The sequence below is a fragment of the Bemisia tabaci genome, chromosome 2 (assembly GCF_918797505.1).
Source record: "Bemisia tabaci chromosome 2, PGI_BMITA_v3".
In the NCBI taxonomy this organism is placed as follows: Eukaryota; Metazoa; Arthropoda; class Insecta; order Hemiptera; family Aleyrodidae; genus Bemisia; species Bemisia tabaci.
The window spans coordinates 21,751,478-21,776,665 of NC_092794.1; the positions used below are offsets into that span (position 1 = coordinate 21,751,478).

General features: G+C 36.7%; 2 protein-coding genes across 2 annotated transcripts; one reads left to right on the top strand and one right to left on the bottom strand.

The window, feature by feature from the left end:
- The first annotated feature begins 31 nt into the window (after positions 1–31).
- Positions 32–5,577, top strand: LOC109043670 (uncharacterized). Its single transcript, XM_019060962.2, has 5 exons — positions 32–291; positions 987–1,085; positions 2,278–2,424; positions 3,969–4,147; positions 5,124–5,577. Exons 1-5 carry the CDS (start codon positions 184–186, stop codon positions 5,281–5,283), a joined length of 693 nt encoding a protein of 230 aa, XP_018916507.1. The 5' UTR covers positions 32–183; the 3' UTR covers positions 5,284–5,577.
- A 473-nt stretch (positions 5,578–6,050) lies between these two features.
- Bx42 (Puff-specific protein Bx42) lies at positions 6,051–24,697 on the bottom strand. Its single transcript, XM_019060961.2, has 12 exons — positions 24,538–24,697; positions 23,145–23,280; positions 21,758–21,925; positions 20,478–20,660; positions 19,526–19,650; positions 18,912–18,981; positions 17,792–17,857; positions 10,532–10,648; positions 9,728–9,869; positions 9,422–9,521; positions 8,284–8,562; positions 6,051–7,445 (listed from the first exon to the last, which is right to left on the bottom strand). The coding sequence occupies exons 1-12, from the start codon at positions 24,549–24,551 to the stop codon at positions 7,241–7,243; spliced, it is 1,605 nt and encodes a 534-aa protein (XP_018916506.1). The 5' UTR covers positions 24,552–24,697; the 3' UTR covers positions 6,051–7,240.
- Between the last annotated feature and the right edge of the window lie 491 nt (positions 24,698–25,188).

Below are 25,188 nucleotides of genomic sequence, written 5' to 3' on the forward strand. Positions count from 1 at the left end.
ACTCGGTTTTCTTTCTTTTTTGCTTCCAAACAAAAACAAACAGCTAACCTTAAAAAATCTCATGATGATTTGTTTATTTTGAAATTTTTTTAGTTAATTGCTGTGTCACGTTCACGTTATAGTTGGGAGCCGGCTCTCGTATTATAATTTAACGTGCTAAATCAAAGTTTAACACCATTTACAATGTCTCTCAATGCCGATGGCATATTTGACAATGCTTACAATGGTAACATACCACTGGTGAAGAAAGCTGTGGAGGAAAATAATAAAGTTCTTCTTGAAAAAGACACCGTAAGTTTTTTTCTTCTCTCCTTTTTCTTAAAATCTTTCTCTTTAGATGTATCCAATTGGATATATCAGGCACTTTATTGGCATTAAGGTCTATGTCAGTACATCCCGTGGAATCTATTGCATCAGAGTAAAGGAAGTGGTTGCACTCTATTGCACTACGGGATGCAGTTTGAAGCTCTCCAGCACCTCAGATCTAACGACTATTCAATAGAAGGAGAAACATTTAGACTCCAGAATTGCATATCTTGTTTTCAGTGTTCCTAAATCCCCACACTCATTTTATTTCATCAAAGGAGAGAACACCAACACTAATGCTTGAAATTTTCTTATATGAAGTATTCTTCATACAGAGGAGAAAATTCTGAGAACCTTTCAAGAATTGACTCTAATTACTTTCCCATTCAAACACTAAAGTATGACAGGAAGCCTACTAAGTCACAAAGTGTGATACATGTTCCTGCAGTCTGAATTTTGCTTTAAATTTCCCTCATAATCAATTTTAACATCAACGTTGAAGCTTGAACATATTTTCTATAAGTATAAGAAAATGGCATAAATTTGAGAAAACACAGCAACTTAGGGGCAGGACAGCAAAACAGAAGTCAATATAGTGTGCTGAATATCAATGAAAAATAAAATTATAATAATTATATAAATCAAAATCTTGAGTTTGTGCAATTTTTTTTTTGTTCTAGAACCAGCGGCTATTGATTCATTGGGCAGCTCTCAGTGGAAGCCTGGAACTTGTTCAATACCTCCTGGATAAAGGCTCTCCAGTTGATCCTGAAGATGACGTAATTTTTTATTCTAGAATTTTGAGTTAACAGAACTGACAGTTAACAGTCTCCACAGAATTTTGAATCTTTCCAACCCTGAATGGGTCTGAAATTTTTACGCTCCATTTTATCAGTCTATAATTTTTAAAAAATCAGCTGAAAAAAGTATGAGGGTGATTTTTCCCGTTTGTTGCGGCTGAGGTTGCACTCAAACTCACATGATGGGGGGGGAGGGGCAGTAAATACCATGTGGAGCATGCAAGCCCTTGTTTAAGTGTGACACAAGGGAATACCCTGTGAGGATTTTTTTTTTTTTTTTTTTAAAAAAAATTATAAAAAATTTTTGCATTAAATAAAAAATTCATTCAAACAGTTTTTTTGCTCTGTGCTGCCCAGGTCAAGGCACATTTGTTCCCAATTTCTAACAAGGAGAAGAATGAAAAAAATTGATGAAGCCGAGGCTAAAAAATTCTTCGCTATGAATTTCAAATTTAGTAAGCCCAGAAAAAGCTTTTTGATGCGCATTTCAAAGCAGTTACCTGTGTTGTCTGTAACTAAATTTAGTCCTGGCTATTATGAGATTTTAATTAGTAAATAAGTGAAAAAAATAGAAATGGGGAAAAAAGTGAAAATAAACTGTAAAAACTTAAAATAGCAAATTTGTTACACAATGATAGGGGCATAGAAATTGTTGGACTTTGACCTCAAAAAAAAGCAATTGATGGCAGTTCTGACAAAAGAGAATAGATTTTCTAAGTCCTATCAAGTGTAATTTTTAATCATTATCTACTTTGATGCCAGCGCTTCGATACAGACAGAATGTACTTTGCATTCCGAATCAAGAAAGCATGTTAAAACCTTCCTATCAATGTTTTTACATAATGCATACACAACTTAACATGGGTTCAATACGATCCCATTGAGGAGGCACAACGAATTATTTTATAAATAACGTATGTACATTTAAGCCTGCTTCAAACGTAAATTGAAGTAAATTCACCCACTCCAAACAGCTCTTTTACATTATAGGAGGCAATAAATTAACTGAACTCCAACGTTAGTACAAATGCACACTTTTTGGATCAAATAGGATTTCATTAGAACCAAAACTGACCAGGAACTGAAGCCTCTGTTCTGCACGGTCAAGACTGTGTCTTAACTTATACATAATAATTAGTATTATTTCCTTTCTTTTCATTCTTTTTTGTAGACTAATACAACGCCACTAATCATTGCTGCATCTGCAGGGAAAATTCAAATCGTACAGCTACTCGTCTCAAAAGGAGCCAACATAAATGCTCGAAATGATCAAGGTCACTCCGCATTGCAGCACTCAGCATCAAAAGGATGGCAAGATGTAAGATTTATTCTGTAAAAATATTTGCGCTCGGTGCCAAAGCAGGGTGTCTATAAGTCCGGAATTTCCAGAAAGTCTGGAAATAGCACTGACTTTTCAAAGGCGGTCCAGAAGTACTGAAAAAGTGCGGACATTCCACAAAAAGGTCCAGAATTGTTTTAATTTTTTGTCATTTTTGTCGCAATTTCAAATTTTTGAAATTTTTCTAACTTCATCAAATGGAGGTACTGAAAAAGTACGGAATTTTTTTATCAGAGGAGATACTGAATTTCTTGAGAGTGTACTGAAAAAATACTGTAAAAGTACTTATTTTTGACCAGCCTGTTTTAGTAGACACCCTGCAAAGACCTTGAGAGTTCTAACCCCAGGGAGTCAAAGTTTTTCAAGAATTTTTCTTCAGCTTTCTCTAATGCTTTGTAATTTCCCCAACACAGTGAATTCAAAATATTTGGACCAGTGGCGACTCTTGAAAGTGGGCAACCCTGTTTGTCCTCCATTTAAATGTATGCAATACAATCAATTCCTAGTGAGGCAGCCTGCCTCACCTGAAATCCATATTTTCAATGAATTTAAATGGAGAAAAAACAGTGTTGCCAACTCAAAAAATCGCCACTGATGCGAACAGACATAACCACAATTAGCTCAACTACATCTTGCATTATCTTATTCCCTTTTTTTGTTTCATTTTTTCAGCAAAAAAATGTGCAGCTTCACGCCTTGAAACTTTTTATAAATTGCCCTTGGACCATCACTATGAGAAATATATTCCCACAATTTTGAACCAAAATTTTGTTCAGATTTCCGTTTAAATGAAACATGACAAGAAATCAGGCAGCAGGTGATGTTATCATGGAGATTCTAATTGAATCCATCCACTTGTTGCCTGTCTCTGTTTCACTTAAATTGGAGAAACCTTTGAGGATTACCTTCGCTCTTTAAAATTTATCAATCTACTCAGCATACTATTGATGGCCAAAATGCAAAACCTTGTATCTCCATATTGTGGTGTTTTAAAATTTCTGCTCACATTTTATTTTTTTGAGGAGAAACGAGCCAAATCTATAGCTTTTACTGAATGTTCTGGTAATAGAGGAGAAAAATCAGGGAAGTTTTCAAGGAATGATGATAAATAGTTCTTTAAAGAAAAAATTTAGCATATCAGGAAGTCTGCAACGCCGTAGGAGATATGTGATCTCACACTTTGGCATTGCTATATTTTTTCAAATGCAGTAAGTATGGAATTCATCCCAGGAATATAAAGTCCCCTGACAGCAAAAAAGAAGTCATACTTACTTTTTCTTAGTAAGCAATCTTCCTCCTTCAACATATTTGTAGAGCTTATAGACGTAGTGCATTCTAGCCTGGTGAGGGTGTTTTGGAAGATAAGGTATTTTCCCATGTAATTACTGGTCAGAAGAGATCCTCGAGAAGTGTCTGTACCTTTCCTCCTAAAATTTAATGTGTTTTAGAAGTGCAGCCATCAGCATGATGTAAAAATACTTTTTTATTCCATAATTTTTTCTGTATTGCTCGTTCATTTTCAGATTGTACAGTTCCTATTAATAAAAGGGGCAGATATTAATATACCAGATAAAAGAGGAGCTCGGCCATTGCACAGAGCAGCATCTAAAGGGAATATTCCAGTCTGCAAAGTTTTGCTAGAGCACAAAGAGAAATGTCACCTACTTATTAATCCTCAAGATATATATGGAAACACTCCTTTGTAAGTATTTTAAGCCTCAGTTTCAAACTAAAGTTGACTTGTGAAAAATAGAGGCTTTGGTCTATCTCTCCTTTTCAAATGCAAGAGCGGATAAACTGGAAAGGCATCATGAAAAGCAGCTCATTTTGTTTTGGAAATTCACCAGCCCCTCAACCAGTATCTCATTTTGTTGTCACGAGCGACAAATATTCCTTACAACATCTTAACCAGATCAGCAATTTTTAAAAGTTCTGTAATCATCGTCATAAATACTTCACTACAAGCATTTCAATTATCTTTCAAAATAATCATTGAATCATGAGAGAAAAAATGATTGAATTGCTCTGAAATCCCATGCTTGAATTCCCATTTTAGATGTGAGAATAAGAGCATTAGTATGCAATGTAGTCTTGATCTTAGTAACACTTTGTGTGTCAGTGTTTTTCACTTTTAAATTCACACCTTAAATGTCAGGCCTGTGAGCTTGAAAAGGTCTGAAATATGCTGATTTCAATAATAAAAAAAATCAGAATAGCAAAATAAGTAATGCAATCGGTGAAATATTATCTCGCATTAGGTTGAAATTAACTAAATTTTGCACTGAGGTTTCCTTTCATTCTCAGTAGGCTTTGGCTAAGTTAAGTTGCCTACAGTACTTACTTCCTTCTTAGTCCAGATTATTTTGTCTGATGAATTTTGGTCCAATCCTACTCATCTTAAAAGTGTGTACCACCTACATTAGCAATATACATTCATATGGAAGCAACACTTTTTTAAAGTCAATATTTTTAAAACACTTTGTCAGTGATGAGATCAAGTGAAAAACTTGATCTATGAAAGTTGGTTACAGCATTTATCTCAGCAATGCATGGGGCTCAGAGTGCTTGAATGGGCTCTTCAGCCCTTAAAGATTGGACGTAGCTGTTTAATTGGTTCAGCCTGCCACCAGCGACTTTTTTCAGCAAGGAATTTCAAGGATTATTTTTCCTTCTTTCAGGCATTTGGCATGTGAAGAGGGCAGACTAGAAATAATAATACTCCTTATGAAGCATGGAGCATCGACAGAAATTTCCAATAAAGAAGAAAAAACACCTCTGCAGTTGTGTTCTCCTCAAGTACTAACACAAGTGAAAAATGCCCAGAACAGTCTACTATGAATTTTTTCCCTGTTCCAGTCCTCCTCCACTTTGAATTTTTCATGTAAAAATTGTAATGTGTAAGTTTTTCTATTGGCAAGTCATTTTGTACATAAACTGTGACAGTGAAGAAGTTTACTCTGAAACTGAGAATTATCACCATTTTAGATGTTCCCAGAGACACATGCCAAAAAGATTTGAAAATGAACATTCTTTGAGAAAAATTAACGGATATCTTGATTGATCCCCTGTGTGATTTGTAAAATACAATTTTTTCATAATTTTTTTTTTTTAAAATAAATATTCAAATAAAAATCTGAATTTTTAACTTCTTGATAATAACTGTACCTGAAAATTCCAGCTTTTGATAACAGTAATGTGTTATCAATATTTTAGTGCAAACCGTTAAAAAAAGTTGGAGAAGGCTGTAGAGTTCAGGAATAAATAAAATTCAACTGTTGAGGCTATACTGCCTCGCTGAGGGAGTGCACTGCATATCAGAACAAAACAGGTATTTACTGCTCGTTGCTCTATTCTATAATCTTGTTCATCGCTAGTGAAGGAAATAAGTCGAGCAAAAATGTGAACGAAAATTGAATTATACGTGTGTGAGATAGGAGTAGACATGGGGCAGATCCGCTAATGTCATGTAATTGAGCCAACATTAAGGTCAATTTTCTCTGAAAACCTATCCTTCATAAACACTGGGGCTCCTTAGCAGAGCAGCTTGAGCACCTGTCTGTTTAATCAGCACATAGAATATGGGAAAAATTATTAAAGCAACAAAATCAAGTACTAGAGATCTATACTTGCGCAAAAAATTAATTTTAAACAAATTTACATAACAGAGGACAAATAATCTGAAATAAAAATACAAACTTTACACAAGACTTTTACAGATTCTAAAGTCAGATATCAATAGCGCAATAATCTGATTCTTAATCCATTGTTCTCATTAAATACGTACAGATGATGCAGTTTAACTCTGTGTTCGATATGTTTTAGGGCTGGGCGAATATTCGAAAATCTCAAATATTTTTCTTATATTCGATTTGAACTTGAACTCTAAGGCCAAAAGCCCATATTCGCCCAGCCCTAATATATTTGAAAGAATATTGATACATTCGAATGTTAGTCAACAATGAAAAGGGATTTGATATCCAATAGTGATGAAAAACACATTTCATCTTGACAGGAGATGAATTTTCATACTCCATTCACTAAATGCTTAAGGTACATTCAAAAAGACCTGTAAATACATACTTGAGAATGTACCCCTGAGGTGAGAAGTCTTCATTTACATATGACAATTTATAAAGCAGTGATGATTGCCTACAAAAAAAGGGTTGTTCTTGAAACCTCTTTTGCAATTATTACCATGTGCTTTAAAATAAAATGAAAGAAAGGAAACAAAAAAAATCAAGTTTCTCTGATTCGGGTTTCTGAGCTGAGATACTATGGAATGTCAATTAAGATTTTGTGTGCCCAGTTTTCCTCATAAAAAAACAGGACTCTTTCAATTCCTGCGATTAAGCACATTATAATCACAGCTTTACCTAAAAATCTTTAATTTTTTTCGAATGGATTGCACACTTCTGCATCCTTAGAATAAGTCCCTAGGTTAATGTTTCAATACATAAGAATAAAAGTAAAAATTCCTGGAGATTTTGTATCACTGCGTTTTACAAAAACACTTCGGTTCTTCAGATGAAAAACATTTCAGAAATATGTCTCTTAAGGTTATTAATTGCCTATTTGTCGCTTTTGACGATTGGTATAGGAAGAACAAGGGTGGACGACAGTAAATATAAAATGGATCTACCACTGAGGAATTTTCCACTTTGTTGCTTTCCACCTCAATAAACTTTACAACTATCAAACAGTGCTGAAGGTCCAAAACGAGCTTACAGGTTAGTAAAAGTAACAAGTTTGAATCACCGCAAGGGTGAAAGGTTCCATAATTTCAGGAGAGGATTTCTTAATCCCTCCGTTTCCTCTTCTCTGTTTTTTCGTCCCTACGACTGTCATGCTGTGGTCTTTTGGAGGCACGTTTGGCTTGCGTCAAGAACTGACCGAGGTTGAAGGGATCTTCTTCCTCCTCATGTTTCTCAAACTGAACAGGGCCACTGCGGCTGGCTCCAGCACCTCTGTCAGTTCCACTGAATTCTTTGTCCGGAACAAATCTACAAAAAAGAGAAAATCTTGTTCAGAAGGAAATACAGAGTCAATGAAATAGTAATGGAAACTCGCCGTAAACGGGAGAACACAGAGATCCATAAACACGGGTAATTTGCTGCGTCTAGGGAGCATTACATTTTCTAGACAACTTGAGAACAATGGCAAAAACAGAGGTCATACTAAACCTGACAGAAAAATATGCAGGAAATTTTTGAATTTCTTCTTTGGATATAATGATCAGAAAAGTGATAACTACGTAGTAATGCAGCTGAATATGAATTTTCTGGAAGAGACTAAACCATCAGCAGCGGAATAAAAAATCTTATAGCGCTGAATGAAGAGACTTTCATAATTCTTTTTGTAACTAAATTTTGGAGGGGCCCAAGTTTTGTCACTTCATGCACCACTTTTTCAGAAAATCAAGTTTAGTCCTGATAACAGTGCTGCATTGAGGTGAATTTTGATTTTAAAATGTGTCACAGTGTGAAAAAAAGGTTACCATTTTGAATTCTGAGCTAAATATTGAAAAAAAGGGCAAGACAACTTTTACACCTATCGTTAGAATGGTACTTCGTAGAAGAGTGGTACTTAGTAATGGTCCAGTAGAATGGACTTCTTGGAAATGAATTACAATTAATTGACACTACACAAATTACGACGTTGACCCTGAGTTGATTGATGAAATCATGACTTTATTTTACTTGTCTACTCCTGAAGTAACACTCAGGATTTTTATTGCGCATTTTCCATCACACCAACTGATAATAAATGGAGTCTACAAGGTTGGAAAAGAATAACTCGTAATATAACAGCTATAAATTTAAGACAATTATCAATACACACCTGTTGGTTTTGATAAGTTTGTCCAGGTCATCTCCATAAACGTCTTTGTCTATATTACGAGATGGACGATACAGATGTTGACTGAGCGAATTACCGTCACGCCACGGTTTGTCATAAACGTTATATGCTTCATCGTCCCCGTAGCCAGAGTCCATTCCCTTGGTTGAGTTGAACAGTCTGTGATCAAACTGAACATCATCGCCACCAACTGACTTGGCTGGAAGCCCGAGAGCAATCTGTTCACTAATGTCACGCTCGCGTTCACGTTGCGCCTTGTTCCTGTGAAAAGAGGAGAACTAAATTACCTGACAGAACTAGATAAAGAACTGCAAGTTACAAGCAAAAATACATGTTAAAAATTTCTGCGATAAATCATTTCGTAATTGAGATTTGTACATGGTGTCTAGAATTTTTGACCAGGCTTATTCCCTGATTTTTCCCTGATTTTCTCTGATTTACAGGAGCTCATTCCCTGATAAGAAACCGTACTTTTCTCCTACTTCCCCGAGATTTTCTGGGGGAAAAGAATATAACTCTCCAGAGTTCCATTTGTGAATAACAATTTTAATTCCGATAGCGTTCCGGATGTTTATAATATCAGGTGAATGAAAGTTTCTCCATTCTTTTAATGATTTGAAGTTTCAAATGTGTCATTCAAGAAATCAAAAATAGCGCTCAATCAGATTAGACCGCAAAATTTAAAAACGAAATGATCCCTAAGCGTTAGAAGTAGAGATTCCCGGTTTTTGGAACAGATTCCCTGATTTTTCCCTGATTTTCCCTGTAAATTTTCATTCCCTGATGAATCCCGGTTTTCCCATTCTAGACACCATGGATTTGTAGAAGCTCCATCGTTGCTTATTTTCCGTTTAGATTTGACTGAGCATTTGCATGTAGCTACGGCAGAAAGGGTACTCACGAGTGTAACAGGCCAAAAAATATTTTCAGAGAATGTTTCACTGGTTTCTAAAAACTTTCCTGATTGTATTTCTGGTCCATAACATGCATTGACAAAATGCAGATTGCTTAAGAATTATCTTGACGAGACATTTTAAAAATTGAGAAATTGGTTTGAGCCGCTTAGGGGTTAAAAAATACAGAAATAGGAGTGAAAGAGAAAGAAAAAATCAGAGCAAACCTCTTGTCCGGAGCTGCACGTGCAAGATTACGTTCTCTAGCTCGGTCCTTGTGTCTTTCGTACCTAAGAGCATCTCTTTCTCTCGCCTCCTCATCTTTATCTAAAAATAAATTGAAAAATAATTATTACACACAACGTAAGATTTACAAAAAAATGGATTTTAAACAAAAGCCGCCTAATGTCATTAAAATCGAGTTTTATCACTAAATAGGTACTTAAAATAAATAGTATGCCCTATTACTTTCAAGTGCTTTTGCATTTGAAAATTACTGATAAAAATAAATAAATGATGCAAAAGATTCTCACCTGCTGCTGCTTGACTTTTGATTCCGGCACGCTCATCACGGGCTTTCTGAGCAAGTAATCGCAAGTGTTCTTCTTTCTTCTCTTTCTCTTTCTGTGCCAATTTCTTCTCTAACTGAGCACGAGCTTCGACAGCTTCTCTTGCCTGAATAAAAAGAGATTGAACTGAATTAGCGAAAGATATTATTGGTAGTTTCCAATTTCAACCATTTGAAGGATATCATGCCACAGAATACCTTTTGAAAAATGGTAGTGGTTGGAGAAACCAGGAGAGACTTTAGAAAAAATGACCAACACTCCATTGCAGAAAGACTCATGTTAGGTGAAGGGCCTGCTGCAAACTTTTGCTAGAGCAAAAATATAAGTCGTTTCTTACAGAAACAGGCTCAAAAATCACAATGGGCACATTGGCAAATCTGAGATATGCACTTCTAACTTCACCATCTGCATGAGAAATTTTCTTTCTTTGAGCTCTCTGCTTCAAAAACGATACTATGGTACAGGTGAACATTTCATTGGAGGGGTTGTTCAATTCAACCTTTGCGCACTAAGATGTTGCGCAATACTTAACATGGCCAACGCTTCCGCCCGCGGATCAAGGGGAGCACACAGTCAATTAAGGTGGATCTTCATCAATGCAAGGAAAATGTAAACGTAAACACGCCCTTTGTAAACAGGTGATTAGAATCTCATCCTGTCACATAGAGTGAAAAAAAGTTAGCAGATCCAATTAAGTGCGAAAGGAATTGAGTTAAAAATTAGTTGGCAATGAGTATTGCGTATCTGCAAGAAATGATTAGTACTTACTTTTCTGTCAGCTATACACAGGGCTTCGGCAAGTTTGGCAAAATTTTCGTTTATGTGAACTTGCTGTAGTCCTCGCCCATCTGCTGCCAATCTTTTGTCTAATGGTATCGTGTAACCCTGAAATCATGAACAAAATAATCAAAGTTTTGACAGGATTTATGTCTGCTGGTAGTGGACCAATGATAATGTGAAAAAGACAATTTTCAAGTAAAAATCGAATTTAATTTGCAAAAAAAAAAAAAAAAAAAAAAAAAAAAAACCCACTTTTTGACACAAAACGACAAGAATAAAAGTCATCACTTCGTAAAATTTGGAAAAATTATATAGAGATTGTAAGAAAAGAGGGGAAAGAACTATGTGCAATCTTAAGTTAACATTATTGCCACAGTTTTCTCTTGAATGAATAGAAAAAGCTACCAAGGTCAATAAATTACCTTTAGATAATGAATAGCATTGCAAAAATTTGCGTTGGCAAATGACACCTAAAGCCCTTGAATAATTTTTCACCCAACATTTTGACTAAAGATCAATATTTGAACAATAACTGATAGCTCATGTACAACTTGGGTCATGATGGCCCAGCATCAACTTCATACAAAGATATTTCAAATTCCTTTGAAATGATGTTTTTAATAGGTAATTGGTAATTATTGGATCATCTATTTATTAGGGGTCTGTAATTAATTCATAGTAAATAAAAAATTTAATCTCAGCGATGAAAAGAGAAATGAAACAAGTAGCAAAAGCTACCTGCTGAGGGGGCGCCGCCCCCCCAGACCCCCCCTTTCAAATTATATATGTGAGACTTTGAGTATCATAGAAGTCGTGCGGCGACATGCCGAATGAAATGCCACAATTAAAATTATTGATCAGATGATGAGCTGATAAAAGCCTTACGTAGTAATTTGGGAACATTTCTGACACAGTTTGGTGGCTTTAACTATCACTTTGATTTGCGAAATACAAATCGTTTTCACTTCGCATGTAGTTAAATTTGATTTGGACTGACTTAGTTTCTGATGGATTCAAACTCATAATATACATTTAGGTTCCAGGGAAAGAAAAATGCAGATGAGCTACACTTCACATGAATATAGATTGATTAAAAATAAATAATCCGAAGAAGTGATGGAATAAATGATAATTGTTTACTAAAGTAAATACTATACCTAGGATTCATAGGAATTTTAAATAAAATCCCACCCATCACTAAAATAACCCATATGTATATACTCGTGGTGCCTGCTCTCGGCTCGATTTCGCCAAATGGAATTCTTTATCATCGCAGTTGTCCTTGTTGCGTGCAGGAGGAAATGAAGGCGCGCTCGCAGTAGCAAGAAGCAGACGCGCCAGGTTGCTTGCGACGCGTGAATGTAGCTTAACCTCCACAGATTAACAAACCGTCGAGCAGCCACGCGAAAAGTCCTATACCTACATAGAGAAAAAAAGGAGGTATTTGCATCTTGAGGTTTGTTTACCCTGTGACGTAGGTCTGTACAACCTGGCCAGCGAAATCCGAAATTCGAACTATGAAAAATTGACCATAATTTCCGATTTTCCGAGGTGTAAAATACACAACTCAGCAGAAGAAAGAAAGAAAAATCGATTCGATATTTCTGGAGATAAATGTATGGATACGGACGATATATCAACGTTGAAATATCGATACAATATTTTGGTCTAAAATATCGATAGTCTGGTGGCGCGGAGCGTCTTTGGGAGGGGACGGGGAGGGGGGGGGGGGGGTTGGGCGCGTAGACGATAGAATATCGCACCCGAACTGAGCCTTAAGGCTCGAAACGCTGATCAATGTTCCCACAAAAATGACGCGGCGCAACGGCTGCAGCCACGCCGGAGCGTGACTGTAAGAGGAGGAAGGGGGGAGGGAGGGCCCCCTTCGGCCCTGAGCAGACCGACGAAAGTAATAAAAAGCGAGAGTAATAAAAACAAAAAACTCAAGTTTACACGTGCAGAGCTCGAGGCATTGGAGCCAAATTGGTCTGTTTGTTATTTAGGGATAGTGTCCTAGCCTAAGTTTATTTAAAAAACAATTAAATAAGAGGAAGGATTTCAACCCTGAAAAATGTCTCCGGGACCACGACAGCCTGACCCTGGGATCTGTGTCAGTTTTGGTGAGCATAGTTACAGAGATGGACCATTTTTTTTAGGGAGCGAACAAATCAAAATTTTGAGCCTTAAGTTGGTCGCAACCATATCCGGAAGTCGTTACAGTGACATTTTTGTGCAATATGCTTCTGTGGAAAGTGCAATACTTAATGAATACTTTTGACAAATCGTGTTTTTTCCGGTTTGCGCTTCAAACGTGATTTATTTGTGGAGTGTAATACGTTCCTTTTTGAATTGAAAAACTCGTCAGATGCATTAGATAATCGAGTACAGCATCTCTCTCTCATTTCTTAACGCAGGGGGCGGCAAATTTTGCATTTTTTTAAAATGTAGGTTTAAAAAAAATCGGATTCAGAAAAAAAAAATTACAAACGAGAAAGCGTCTTTCGGTGACACAAGAGACAGCACCTTTAATTAGTCGAGTTAAGAGAGAAACTAAACAGGCACGCAATTTGGCATGGAGCGGTGCAGCAGTGATGATGAGGACTTGAGATAGAAAGGAGAAGCCCTCAGCGCGGCGCACGGTGAATCGAGTCAATGAGAGAGGTCGGAAAAAATTTGGGAACTTGAAACGCTCATAACTCCGTTTATACAAGAATCTAATGTTCTGCAAGCTGTTCCACTGGTTTTCTCGTGATATTTTCTTCCAGTATCACCCCTTGAACTTTAAAATGTGACGAAATAAACATCAACATTTGCAGTTCTTGTCAAAAATTTCATGTCCGACCCCTCTAATTGACTCAATCCACTGTGCGGCGGTCGGCGTGAAACGCATAACGCCTACAAGACTGTAGGAATACTTCACGCATTGCGCCAAACACAGTGCGGTCAGCGCGGCGCGGCGGCGGAAGTTAAAATTATTAAACCACATTTATGTTTGTTCTTGCATAATTTTTACCTTCATTTCTTACAAATGGAAGGCCTTGTTCACACATATGTAGATAGGTTTACGGAACTTAACTTTCACGCAAAGTTCCGTGCGAACTTTTGCTAGTAGTGAGGGGCATAGTGTCCTTTCTTTTAATTTTTCTTGTTTTGCCGGTTGAAAATGCGGGTGTGATCCCTGCGAAACGTCCCGGGTTTCTTATTATATTTTATGTGTTTCTTTTTATTATTTGCGTCCTTAGTCCCGTTTTAAGTTGTTTCTCTGTTACTGTTTCGGGCCGATTAAGTTGTTTTTTATTGATGTTTCGAAACGAATGAGAAGGGGGCGGCAAAATACAGGTGGCCCATAGGCAGCAAGTAGGTAAATCCGGCCCATGGGCGGCAAGTAGGTAAATCCGGCCCTGTTTTTTAAATGAATTTTGAGTCAAATTTACGTTAGAAATTGATTTACCAAGATTATTTTTCTTAATTAAAATTAACTTTCTTTTTAATACAGTTTTTACGTAAATACATTTGTTTGTAATTTCCAATACTTTTAACGAAATTTTTATGTTAATTTAATTGTTATGTAAATTTGACTTCCTTTTCCGACTTTTTTCTTTTTTCGCGTTTTTCTGTGACTTTTAACAATTTTAGACTTTCTTTCCTTACTCTAGTAAGGATCTAGTCGTCAGAATCTATCCTGAACGACAACTTACATTCATGGAAAATAAAGCTTTAAATGTTCCTGACCATTTTTTACCATCCAAACTCACTAGAACACATTGTACAGGTATATGAAAAATTTGAAGAGCATCGCTGTCAAAAGCTAAGTTCTCCTTCAATTTAGCTCTTTTTGTATGGTCTACAGGTAAGGACAAAACTAACTGTTTTTGCTAAACGCGTACTGTTTTTTATTCATAAAATTTGAAAGTCTCAATGAAAGCAAAGCTATGTCCAATCACAGCTAGGTATTTTTATTTTGAGACTGCACATCCCAACTTCTCCCACTTTTTCAGCCGAATTATTATTTTTTTTTTTTGGCTAGATTTTGGTTGGTGCAGTAATGCTGATGGTTATTTTTACGAGGGCTGTCCCAAAAGAAACCGGACTTTTGTCATAGAAGGCGAACAGAGCGTCGTAATGAAGTTTTCTTGGGCTTGTTTGAAAGCTGATAAGCTACTGAAGATGCTTGTTTTTACAGAATGCAAACATTGGTCTTGGTAAGGAAACTACATGCTTTGGAATAAAGGAAAGTCAAACTCGAGTTGCGATTTTTGTCTTTATTTCAAGAAAAATTTAGATACAACTTTAAAAAAAACCCAGGTTTTAAGTTAAAAACTTCGTTGCAATCTTATTCAAATGCTTAAAAATAAGGAAATCAACATTTTAAGCAGCTTACCGAGTCATCACCTATCCCCTTCAAAATACTCGCCAGCTTTGTCGATGCATTTTTGCCACCGTTTCTTCAATTGGGAGAAACACTGTTGGAAATCCTCAGGTTTGAATGATCGCAATTCCTCCAAGGTGTTCTCTAGAATTTCCGGAATGGTTTGAAAACGTCGACCTTTCAAGGTAGATTTAAGTCGTGAAGAAAAAATCACACGGAGCCAGGTCAGGTGAATAGAGGGGATGAGGGAGGACACTCATGGCATTCTTTGCACAAAATTCGCGAATTTGGAGGGATGCTTGGGCAGGTGCATTATCATGATGCAGAAACCAGGAATTCTCTCTCCAAAGCTCGGGCCTTTTTCTGCGGACATTTTCGCGTAATCGTCTCAGAACACCATTGTAATATTCTCGGTTGACAGTTTCACCTTGAAGGAATTGCGATCATTCAAACCTGCGGATTTTCAACAGTGTTTCTCCCGATTGAAGAAATGGTGGCAAAAATGCATCGACAAAGCTGGCGAATATTTTGAAGGGGATAGGTGATGACTTGGTAAGCTGCTTAAAATGTTGATTTCCTTATTTTTAAGCATTTGAATAAGAGAGCAACGAAGTTTTTAACTTAAAACCTGGTTTTTTTTTTAAGTTGTATCTAAATTTTTCTTGAAATAAAGACAAAAATCCAAACTCGAGTTTGACTTTCCTTTATTCCAAAGCGTGTAGTTTCCTTACCAAGACCAATGTTTGCATTCTGTAAAAACAAGCATCTTCAGTAGCTTATCAGCTTTCAAACAAGCCCAAGAAAACTTCATTACGACGCTCTGTTCGCCTTCTATGACAAAAGTCCGGTTTCTTTTGGGACGGCCCTCGTAGAAGACTATGATGGTGAAACCTAATTTTCCAATGATATTTTATCAGCATAGTAAACTCAACCACGACTTCAATCATAAATAATTACATTTAGCGAAATCAAGCTGAAAGGCACAAGTAAGGGTTCATGAAAGTTGAAGTCATAGCTCAACATTATAGGGTAGGTTCAAGTAACTTTTAACGTGTTTTAGACTTTTTTTCTTACCGTAGACCCTGAAAAACCACTTAAATTCAAGGAAAATAAAGCCTTAAATGTTCATACCCATTTTTAAATGTCAGAACTCACTAGACCACATTATATTCATGATAAATTTGAAGAATATCGCTGTGAAAAGTTGAGTTTTCCGTAGATTTAGCACTTTCCGTATGGTCTTTAAGGTAGGAGAACTCAACTTTTGACAGCGATATTCTTTAAATTCATCATGAATATAATGTGGTCTAGTGAGTTCCGACAGTTAAAAAATGGTTATGAACATTGAAAACTTTTAGTTCGATGAATTGAAGTTGTCCCTTAGGGTCCATTAGCGCTAAGGAAAAAATTCTAAAACTTGTTTGAACCAACCCTATAATATTCTCCCACAGGATTCACTTTCAGACAGTATGTAATAATTAATCAACATAAACATCAACCATTACTGATAAATTATCAAAGATCCTATTGGGCGAAATTCAGCCAAAAAGCACCAGTTTGGAGTCTTGACATTTTGGCCACCATTGGTTGCTTATTTACGCTATTAAACTGTGACTCGATGATAAAGAATGCCATAGGGCGACATTCCGCCGAAAGGCACCTGTGTGGGTTCTTTACATTATGGTCACAGTTGATTGCTAACCGCTACCAAACCATGGCTAAATGATCAGAAATTCCATTTGGCGACACATGTTAACACTCTTTTAACATCTGAGGTATGAGTTCTGGAAATTTTGGCTATACTTGGTTGCTAAACGCTACTTAACAGTAAATGTTCAACAGTGACTTGATGATAAAGAATGCCATAGGGCGACATTCCGCCGAAAGGCACCTGTGTGGGTTCTTTACATTATGGTCACAGTTGATTGCTAACCGCTACCAAACCATGGCTAAATGATCAGAAATTCCATTTGGCGACACATGTTAACACTCTTTTAACATCTGAGGTATGAGTTCTGGAAATTTTGGCTATACTTGGTTGCTAAACGCTACTTAACAGTAAATGTTCAACAGTGACTTGATGATAAAGAATGCCATAGGGCGACATTCCGCCGAAAGGCACCTGTGTGGGTTCTTTACATTATGGTCACAGTTGATTGCTAAACGCTACCAAACCATGGCTAAATGATCAGAAATTCCATTTGGCATAATGGAGATGTTGCATGTGTGAGGAATTTGCGATTTGACTGTTGAATCTTGTGTAAAAAGTCACGAGAAACATGATGGTGCCACTGGTTTTCTCTGAAATCATCTCCCAAGCTCAAAAAAAGCACTCAAGTTAAGGCCAAAATGGAGGGAATATACCACCCTACCCTGAGAGTCAAAGCCTAGATCAAGACCTATTCTCCATGCAAAGATAGGGAGCTAATACATTGACAGGGCTACCAATTTATCTGGGGACTCCAAAACTGAATACACGGCAACCCTGCTAATGTATTTGCTCCCTATCTTTGCATGGAGAGTTTGTCTTCATGTAGACGTGGACTCTCAGGGTAGGGTGGGATATCCCCTTCATTTTGGCCTCAACTTGAGAGGTTTTTTTGAGCATGGAAGATGATTTCAGAGAAAACCAGTGGCACCATTGTGTTCCTCGCGAACTTTTATACAAGAATCAACAGTCAAATTGCAAATTCCTCGCACATGTAACATCTCCATTGGGCCAAAATGCACCGATATCAATACCTCATATGTTACTTGGTTCCTCGAAAATTCTCCTCTTGGACTTAGCCTAAAAGTGTGGACACTTTTTAGCCTCCGGCGAAACCTAGAGTCTATACGGCTTCGCCGCACGACTAAAAAAGACATGGCAACTTCCTTACCTTTGCGTTTTTCCAGTTGGAGATACATGGAGGAATTTTCCACTCTTTTTGTTCTTTCACTGTCACCTAATCAGGAAACCAAGACATAAATTAGAAAAATACTTGGGAAAAAATACAAATAAATGTACATAATAAAACATCAAATGTGGAGACAAGCAAAAGATGAGGGAGCAGACTGGGGAGACCTCTAAAATATTTGGAAAACTAGTGCTCAATTTTTAAACAAACGAAAGCTACTGAACATCAGGGGTGGGAACCGAAACCGGAACAGGAATCTGGCACCCTTGGAACTGTAATATTTTATTGGAACCGGAACCCAAACAGACGACCTGAGAGGGTATTCTCAATGAGACACTCTCAGACTTATCATCTTGCTCACATAATGCATTAGTTATCAATTCTAGTCCTATATGATGACTATCTTGCTTTTCAAGTGATCAGCAGGTGATTGGAACGAATTAAAATTAAAACAAAACAAATATTGTACCTCCACCATGTTGTCACCATCAACAATGTTACCACATATATTAAGACAAAATTATTAACAGGATTGATTGAGGATATTGGTCTTATGAGTCGGACAAGAAAATAGCTCAGACGATTTTAAATCTTTAAAACTAACTATTAAACCTTTGAGCTGATGCAAATATAACTCTGAACATCTGTAAAAACAGGGTACAAGAAATTTCCACAATGACCATTTCTCGCAATCCGTGATTTTCACATCTAAGTCAAATTTCTGAATAGCATCACAAAGAAATGCACAATTTTACAGGGAAATGTGACGTATGTCCCACTTCTTCAAAATAATAAGCAAAAAAAGAGAGAAACCCTCATGACTTATGGAAATTTTCTCACAGCCAAAGATTGGTTTAACATTTGCTACAATGATTGAGAGATCAGGCATTTTTTGTGCCCCTTATTCGAGGTATGCTGGAAATTGCAGCAAGCAAAACATCATAAATTAACTCACTGTCAAGCTGAATAATATAAAATAGACGAGATAGCTTATATCTAAGAATTTAAAAGAAACCAAAAAAGAAAGGAAAAGACTTTCAACGTCCATTTGCTCTTTGGCAGCCTATATCTAGGAATTATTACAGTAAATAACAAAAAATACCTTTCTTGTAGGAGAGTGCATGACGGGTGCGGGGGGTGAAGGTGGACCTCTCGGAATTTTTTTGTTAATTCTGAAACAAAAATAATAGAAATCAACTGCGTTGTAATACACTGAGGAAAAAAAAATAAGTGAGCGGACTTCGTACAGAAGTGGGAGCAGACTGTTAGTTAACTTTTGATGAGGCAGGCTGGTTCTAAAATTTTGAGTAATTTTGCACAAAATGGGGCTTTTATAATTGCTGCTTTCAGACTCGCAAAAAAAACGAGATCTCTCAAAACTCCAGGTTTCTCCTCTCGATGTTAAGAGAGATAGCACCCTTTCAAAAATATGATGACTGATAAAACCCGTTTCGGTAGTGCATGCCAGGGCTTTCTGTATCTCAGTTCTATCAATTCTGTACCTTTGAACAAATATTACAAAAGTCAAAATATCATCCTCAAATTTCCATTAATTGGAGCTTTGCACATGACATGTCTTTTTATTTCTTTCATCTAAGAACATCCAACAAAATTTTGTTGAAAAAATATTTGAAACACATCTTGATAACTCCAGTCTGTATGATCAAATTTTTATAAATGCCTATTTTTCAAATTTATAAGGAACATAAGACTTACTTAAATTTAGGAGGCTCGATTGGATCCTTTTGAGCTTCTACCATTCTGATGACTCTTTGTTTAGCACCTGAGTTGAAAGCTGCGCCTTGCTGTGATGGTGTGTAACGAATAAATTGAGCAGGAGCCTGGGTATTGAAACAGAAAGACAAATGTGATGGAGGACAAGTGGGAATGTCAACATGTTCAAGTGAAAATGTCCCTAGACAAATTATTTCATTTTATGATTAAACTTGATTGTTGCGAATGGGTATTCATTTTGATTTTGAAATCTGAACGGTTGCTTGCAAGCATTGAGAAAGTGTGCCTCCTCTGCAATGATGGATGCAGCAAATAAGGTCCAATAAAAATGTTTATTTTGAATGCACAACTAAAGGTGCCAAGAGTACTTATAAAGAAGACAAGATTAAACTGATCTAACCTGCGGGCGATCGAATGGTAACTTTCTGCTGTTATGTTATTACCCCACAGCACTTTTCTAATCTTATATTCTACGGCAGGAGAAATATTTGAATAAAAAATTAATTATCTCTATTTCTACCATTGATAAAGATATAACAGAGTGGTATATTTACATCAGTAAAAATAAGAAATGCAATGATCAGCCCATTTTTTAATGCAATCTTCACACTGATGAGCAAGTTTATCAGTGACAACTTTCACTAAAACTAATTCGACTTTTTTCCATGAGACAGCCGAGCCAAATACCAAAAGCATTCACTGCTGACTATATTTTTAGAGAATTACTGATTGGCTCTACACCAAAGGGAAAAATAATTAGGCAGATTTATAGAAAATCATACTGAATTTTAAAGAGGTGCTTCAGAGTGCGTACACCCGCGGTAGTCTGGAAAAATTACACCCTGATTAACTGCAATTCCATGCTAGCTAAAAAAAATTACAATTCGGTTTTTATCAGTCTTACTATTGATTCATAAATAGATGCCTGACTCACCGCTTTATCAGCACATCGAACAGGCATAGCTGCAGCAATCTTAGTGCTCGATAATTTTTCCAAGGCCAGTCTTGTTTTCTCTGTTGTTTCAGCTATTTCCTCAGCATCTGGTCTCTGCAAACTGGGGTCATCCTCTGAGAGTACCTCGGATGGGAGCAAGTCTTGCAGTTTTGAATACACAATCTGTAAAACAACATAAATTGCTATACACAGGGTTGTTAGCCAAATTGTTCCTGTCCATTCACTTAATTTACCCTGCCTACCGGGTGATTCCCTTTACCTTCATGTACGAGGCTGACACAGTCTGTTGAAGTGAAAATAAGAGCCATTTTATTTTAATTTACTTCTGATGATTAAGATGAACATTTGCAGCTTAAAGGTTAGTGGAAACTACTGATTACAATGGCTATGGTGTAAGTAATCCAAAAAATGTTATTGACAGTTAAGACTGGAACTTGAGGCTCTAGAGAAAAGGTTTCCTCAGGACAACAAGCAGTGATTACTAAATAAATTATTGCCCACCAACAGACTTTTAAAATTGTTAAAATGTTTCTGGTAAACTATACATCATATTATGAAATATTTTCAACAGTTGTTGTAATATAAGTACACATTATTCTTTTACAGCAATATTTTTTAATTAGATATTGCAATTTCTTTGCCACCATTTTGATTGATTTATTATGATTTTGTGGCCTTCTCCAGAAGAAAAAGCAATCAACAGAGCATCTGAGATTCATGAGGATTTTGCTGATTTACTGCAGAGCATAACGAGGCATTGCTGATGTTGAGGGACGAACATGCTTATCTTGATCAAAGTAAGTGAAGAGAGGGTATCTCTCCGATGTTACCAATGAACTAGAATGAAACTTAATTTCTAGGGGTTTTTCGGTGCTGGAGGACCCAATATGACACCAGAATTCAAAAATGTCAAACAACTTTCCAGTTGGAGGTCCTGAAAATGGCTGAAAGTTAATAGATATCAACAGCTGATAACTCCATTGTTTACAAATGGATTAGGATGATGGTCTCCAGGTGATTGTGAGGCAAAGCTTACTGCGTTTGCAAGCCTCTTATTTAGTTTACAAATCCTTACAAGCTATGACAAAAAAAGGCAGGCAATTTTATTCCACTTTTTTTAAAATCATTTCATTAGCCCCCAAGAGCTAGTCCCACTCAGCATTTACCTATAGCCATCAGAGAAAAAACACTACAGTCATCTGTACCATTAATTTCTTGAAAAAAAAAAAAAGGGCAGAGTAGGAGTTGAAAACACTCACTTTATCCTTCCCATGTCCTTGGCGTGCTATGACGTCATATTTTACTTTGCCTTCCGCGTCAAGCTGAATTGCTAAGGCGTTTGATGAGCTTTCTTTGCTCTCTTTGCCCATGTTCAGTGGATATTGAGCGATTGGAATTTCTGGAAAGGCACCTCCATCACCAAAATCCTGTAACGAAAGCAAATATCTTAAAACAAGGCATTAAACATAGAAACTTGCAGTTCAAAGCTATAATTTTTTCTATAATCTTTCCGCGAAAGGATTTTTAAAGACCAAGCCTTTTTTAAAAGTAGGAAGACCTTTGGCTCTTTACATTCACCGCAGAAGGACTGGCCCAAAAAACCAGAAGACAACCCCTACTATTACAGTGTAAAATGAACAAAATTGCATACATTTAAATTGCAAATTTCTGACCTCAAAGTTTTAGAAAATGCATTATCATGGTAAGTTGCCGTTGATAGAGGGTACATGCACCATGTTTTGAGCCTGGATGGATTGCTAAATATGGTAGTACTTGATACTGAATTTGAATAAAGCCCACATGTGAGCATGTTGTTGGCTTCCAGTGTCTCAAAGTTGTCATTTGATCAAAAAAGGGCAGAGTTAGAGGAAATATTAAGTAAAATAAACAAAACAAAGATACGCTAGATGACAGGCTGATGCGGAATACTGTAGACTCTCAAAACTTGATGTAACTTAAGGTTGGACCAATACTCATGATCTTTTGTCCAGTGCTATCACAGCCATCTGATAGAAATTCAGATAATGACTTGCTAGAACTTGCATTCAGAAAGTTCACACTTGTTTCATTCTCCCTATCATTCGCAGTAGACTGTTTAATGTACGTAAGTACGCACGGCAATGACATCAGCCAACCTCAATCACTATCGACTAGCTGCTGCGCTATTGCTTGCGAACCGAATTTAGACAAAAGTTAACTTATCTGATAAAAGTTTTATCATTTCTAGGCTGAGAGAAGGAATCCATCCGCAAGTCAATTCTAAGATGTCATCATCGCTAAGGTGGCTGCTTCTCCATGTTTTATTCCAAAAAAGATGAGGTTATCTCCCCTTCCAATCTCATGCTAAGAATATGAGCTTTAGTGCAATAATACCATAAGAAATAATACAATTGACTCACAGAACACACGTAGTTTAATGACAGATACTGAAATGACAAATACTGAACATAAGAGACTGAGGATATCTTGACTTCAAAGGGATGATAAAGTAGAAAATGTACGAAGCAAGGACAATCAAAAACCACACAAGCTACCACTCTGATGCACACTGAAAAGATGGTAAAAAAACTGCATTTCTATGGTAACGGTGACGCAACAGTGGGCGTAGAAATCAAACGATAATAAAAAGAATAATACGAGCAGTACCTCCTGAGATCTGGGTATCCATCCCCTTCTTTGGCCATATGGTGGGGCTGTTGGTGTTGCAATAACCAGGGCAGATGAGACTGGTGTGCTATTTATCTCTCTATCCTTTACCGGCATGGTGGGTGCCGGCAATAAGCTGCAAAAAGAAAAGATTTATGAGATAAGTTGTGAAAATTCAGCAATAACATTCGTGCGACATATTTATGGCTAAAGTTTATAAAAGTTAATCTCAGACTGCAACATTGTAGGTATCCGTTCATGTTTTATTTTTTAAAGGATAACTGACCAGTAGTTTCTACCTACTGATTGAAATTTTCTCAAAATATTCCTGACCCATTCTAAAAAAACCCACATAAAATTACATGCATTATTTTCATTATTTTTTTCTAGCAGAAAATTTTAGTTGAGAGGGCAACAGAAATATACATTTTTCGCTTCCAAACATTAATATTGTCCAATCTGACCTCGCAAGCTGACATCTTTACATTTTCAAAGCACTTCTTCTTCTAGACGGTACCTTTACCTTTGGAGTCGCCACCCCAATCTCGCTGCGCGCACTTCCAGAACGCAGTTTTTCTCCATGCCCTGAGTCGGCATTTTCATTTTGTTATTAGTTACTCTAACTGGGCTTGGGCTACCCATGCCCACTTTCCCAATTCGTACACCTTACTTTAATCTATTAGCCATGTTTGGCATCAACTTAAGTATGTTCTTCATACTAGACGAACCTCTAGAAGCCAAACAACCTGTTGATAAGACAAAAATACTCTGTCTGCTTGGTTGGAAGTTAGGTTAAGCCCGTTCGTTAGACCTTTCGGGATGCTTCTAGTTTTTAGACCATACAGGATACTTCTCCCAGTTTCTTCTTCAAAAATTTTCCTTTTTAATCTGTATCCAATCACACTATTTTCCACAGTAAAACAGAGAGAAGAAAACCAAAGTTTCACACTGTTCCCTGTTTAAACAGCCTCCCTATCACTAGCTCAGCAATGCTAAATTAGCGGAGTTTTTCACTTTTAGAGGAAAACTACTTCACCCCAATCCCTCATCGTAGTTTCTCACTGTTTCAATGCCAATTTAAAACTTTTTCATGTTAACGTAGCCCTTATCAAACACTCTTGGCGAGAGAGCGATTCCAAGACGTCGTTCCTAGACGAACTGCAAACCGGAACTTTTTGAGTACTACAGTGATTACTGCAAATTTTGCTGGGAGCATTAAATACTTTGAAATAGCTGATGATTATGTGCTAGAGCTAAAGCACTTTGTTTCTATACAAGCCACAGAGAAAATTTCCTGAAAGTTGAGGCACAGCGAGGCTATGCAGAGGTGAGGAAAGATAGCAATTGAAAGGAGAGCGTTCATTGCTCACGGAAAAATACAGAAGATAATTACCTTGAGAGAGACATCCTGGTAAGCAAACAAAATTTTCTAGTTTAAAAAAACGCTTTTTACAGAACGAAATTCACAAATTCTAAAGAGAGAATCTAGAGAATTTAGGGACTTTTCCGCGAAGAAGAAGAAGAACAGTATGTTTACATGCATCGCAACGGTTTCTTCGTCCGACCCAAAATCATTCACCAAAGGAATCGCTATTTCGCGGGAAATATAAAATGACGCGCCTGAATGAATTAGCCGAATTATTAAGAGTCCTTTCGTATTATTTAAATTAACTCCATATATGTACATATTATAACAAAGAAAACGCATTCAAATAAATATTCGAAAATTGTCTGCTTGTTAATATCTAGCAAAATTATGTTTTTATCCTTTGTATAATTTTTTAATATTTTAAATTTAGAAACATAAAATAACTTTTTACATTTTAGTTACTTAGACATTATATTCACTTTAATTATTAACAATTATACCTTTACTTGTCTTCCAAAGAAAAAAGAGTTTTGCGTTTTTAAATGTGAGTCGCATACCCTGCTTCTGAAATGAAGGTTAAAAAAATTAATGAGTTCTCATTGTCGCCCCCCAAAAATTATGGAACAGAATCTGTGGGCCTTGTCTCCACGGGACGTTTTTCATGAGACTTGTCCT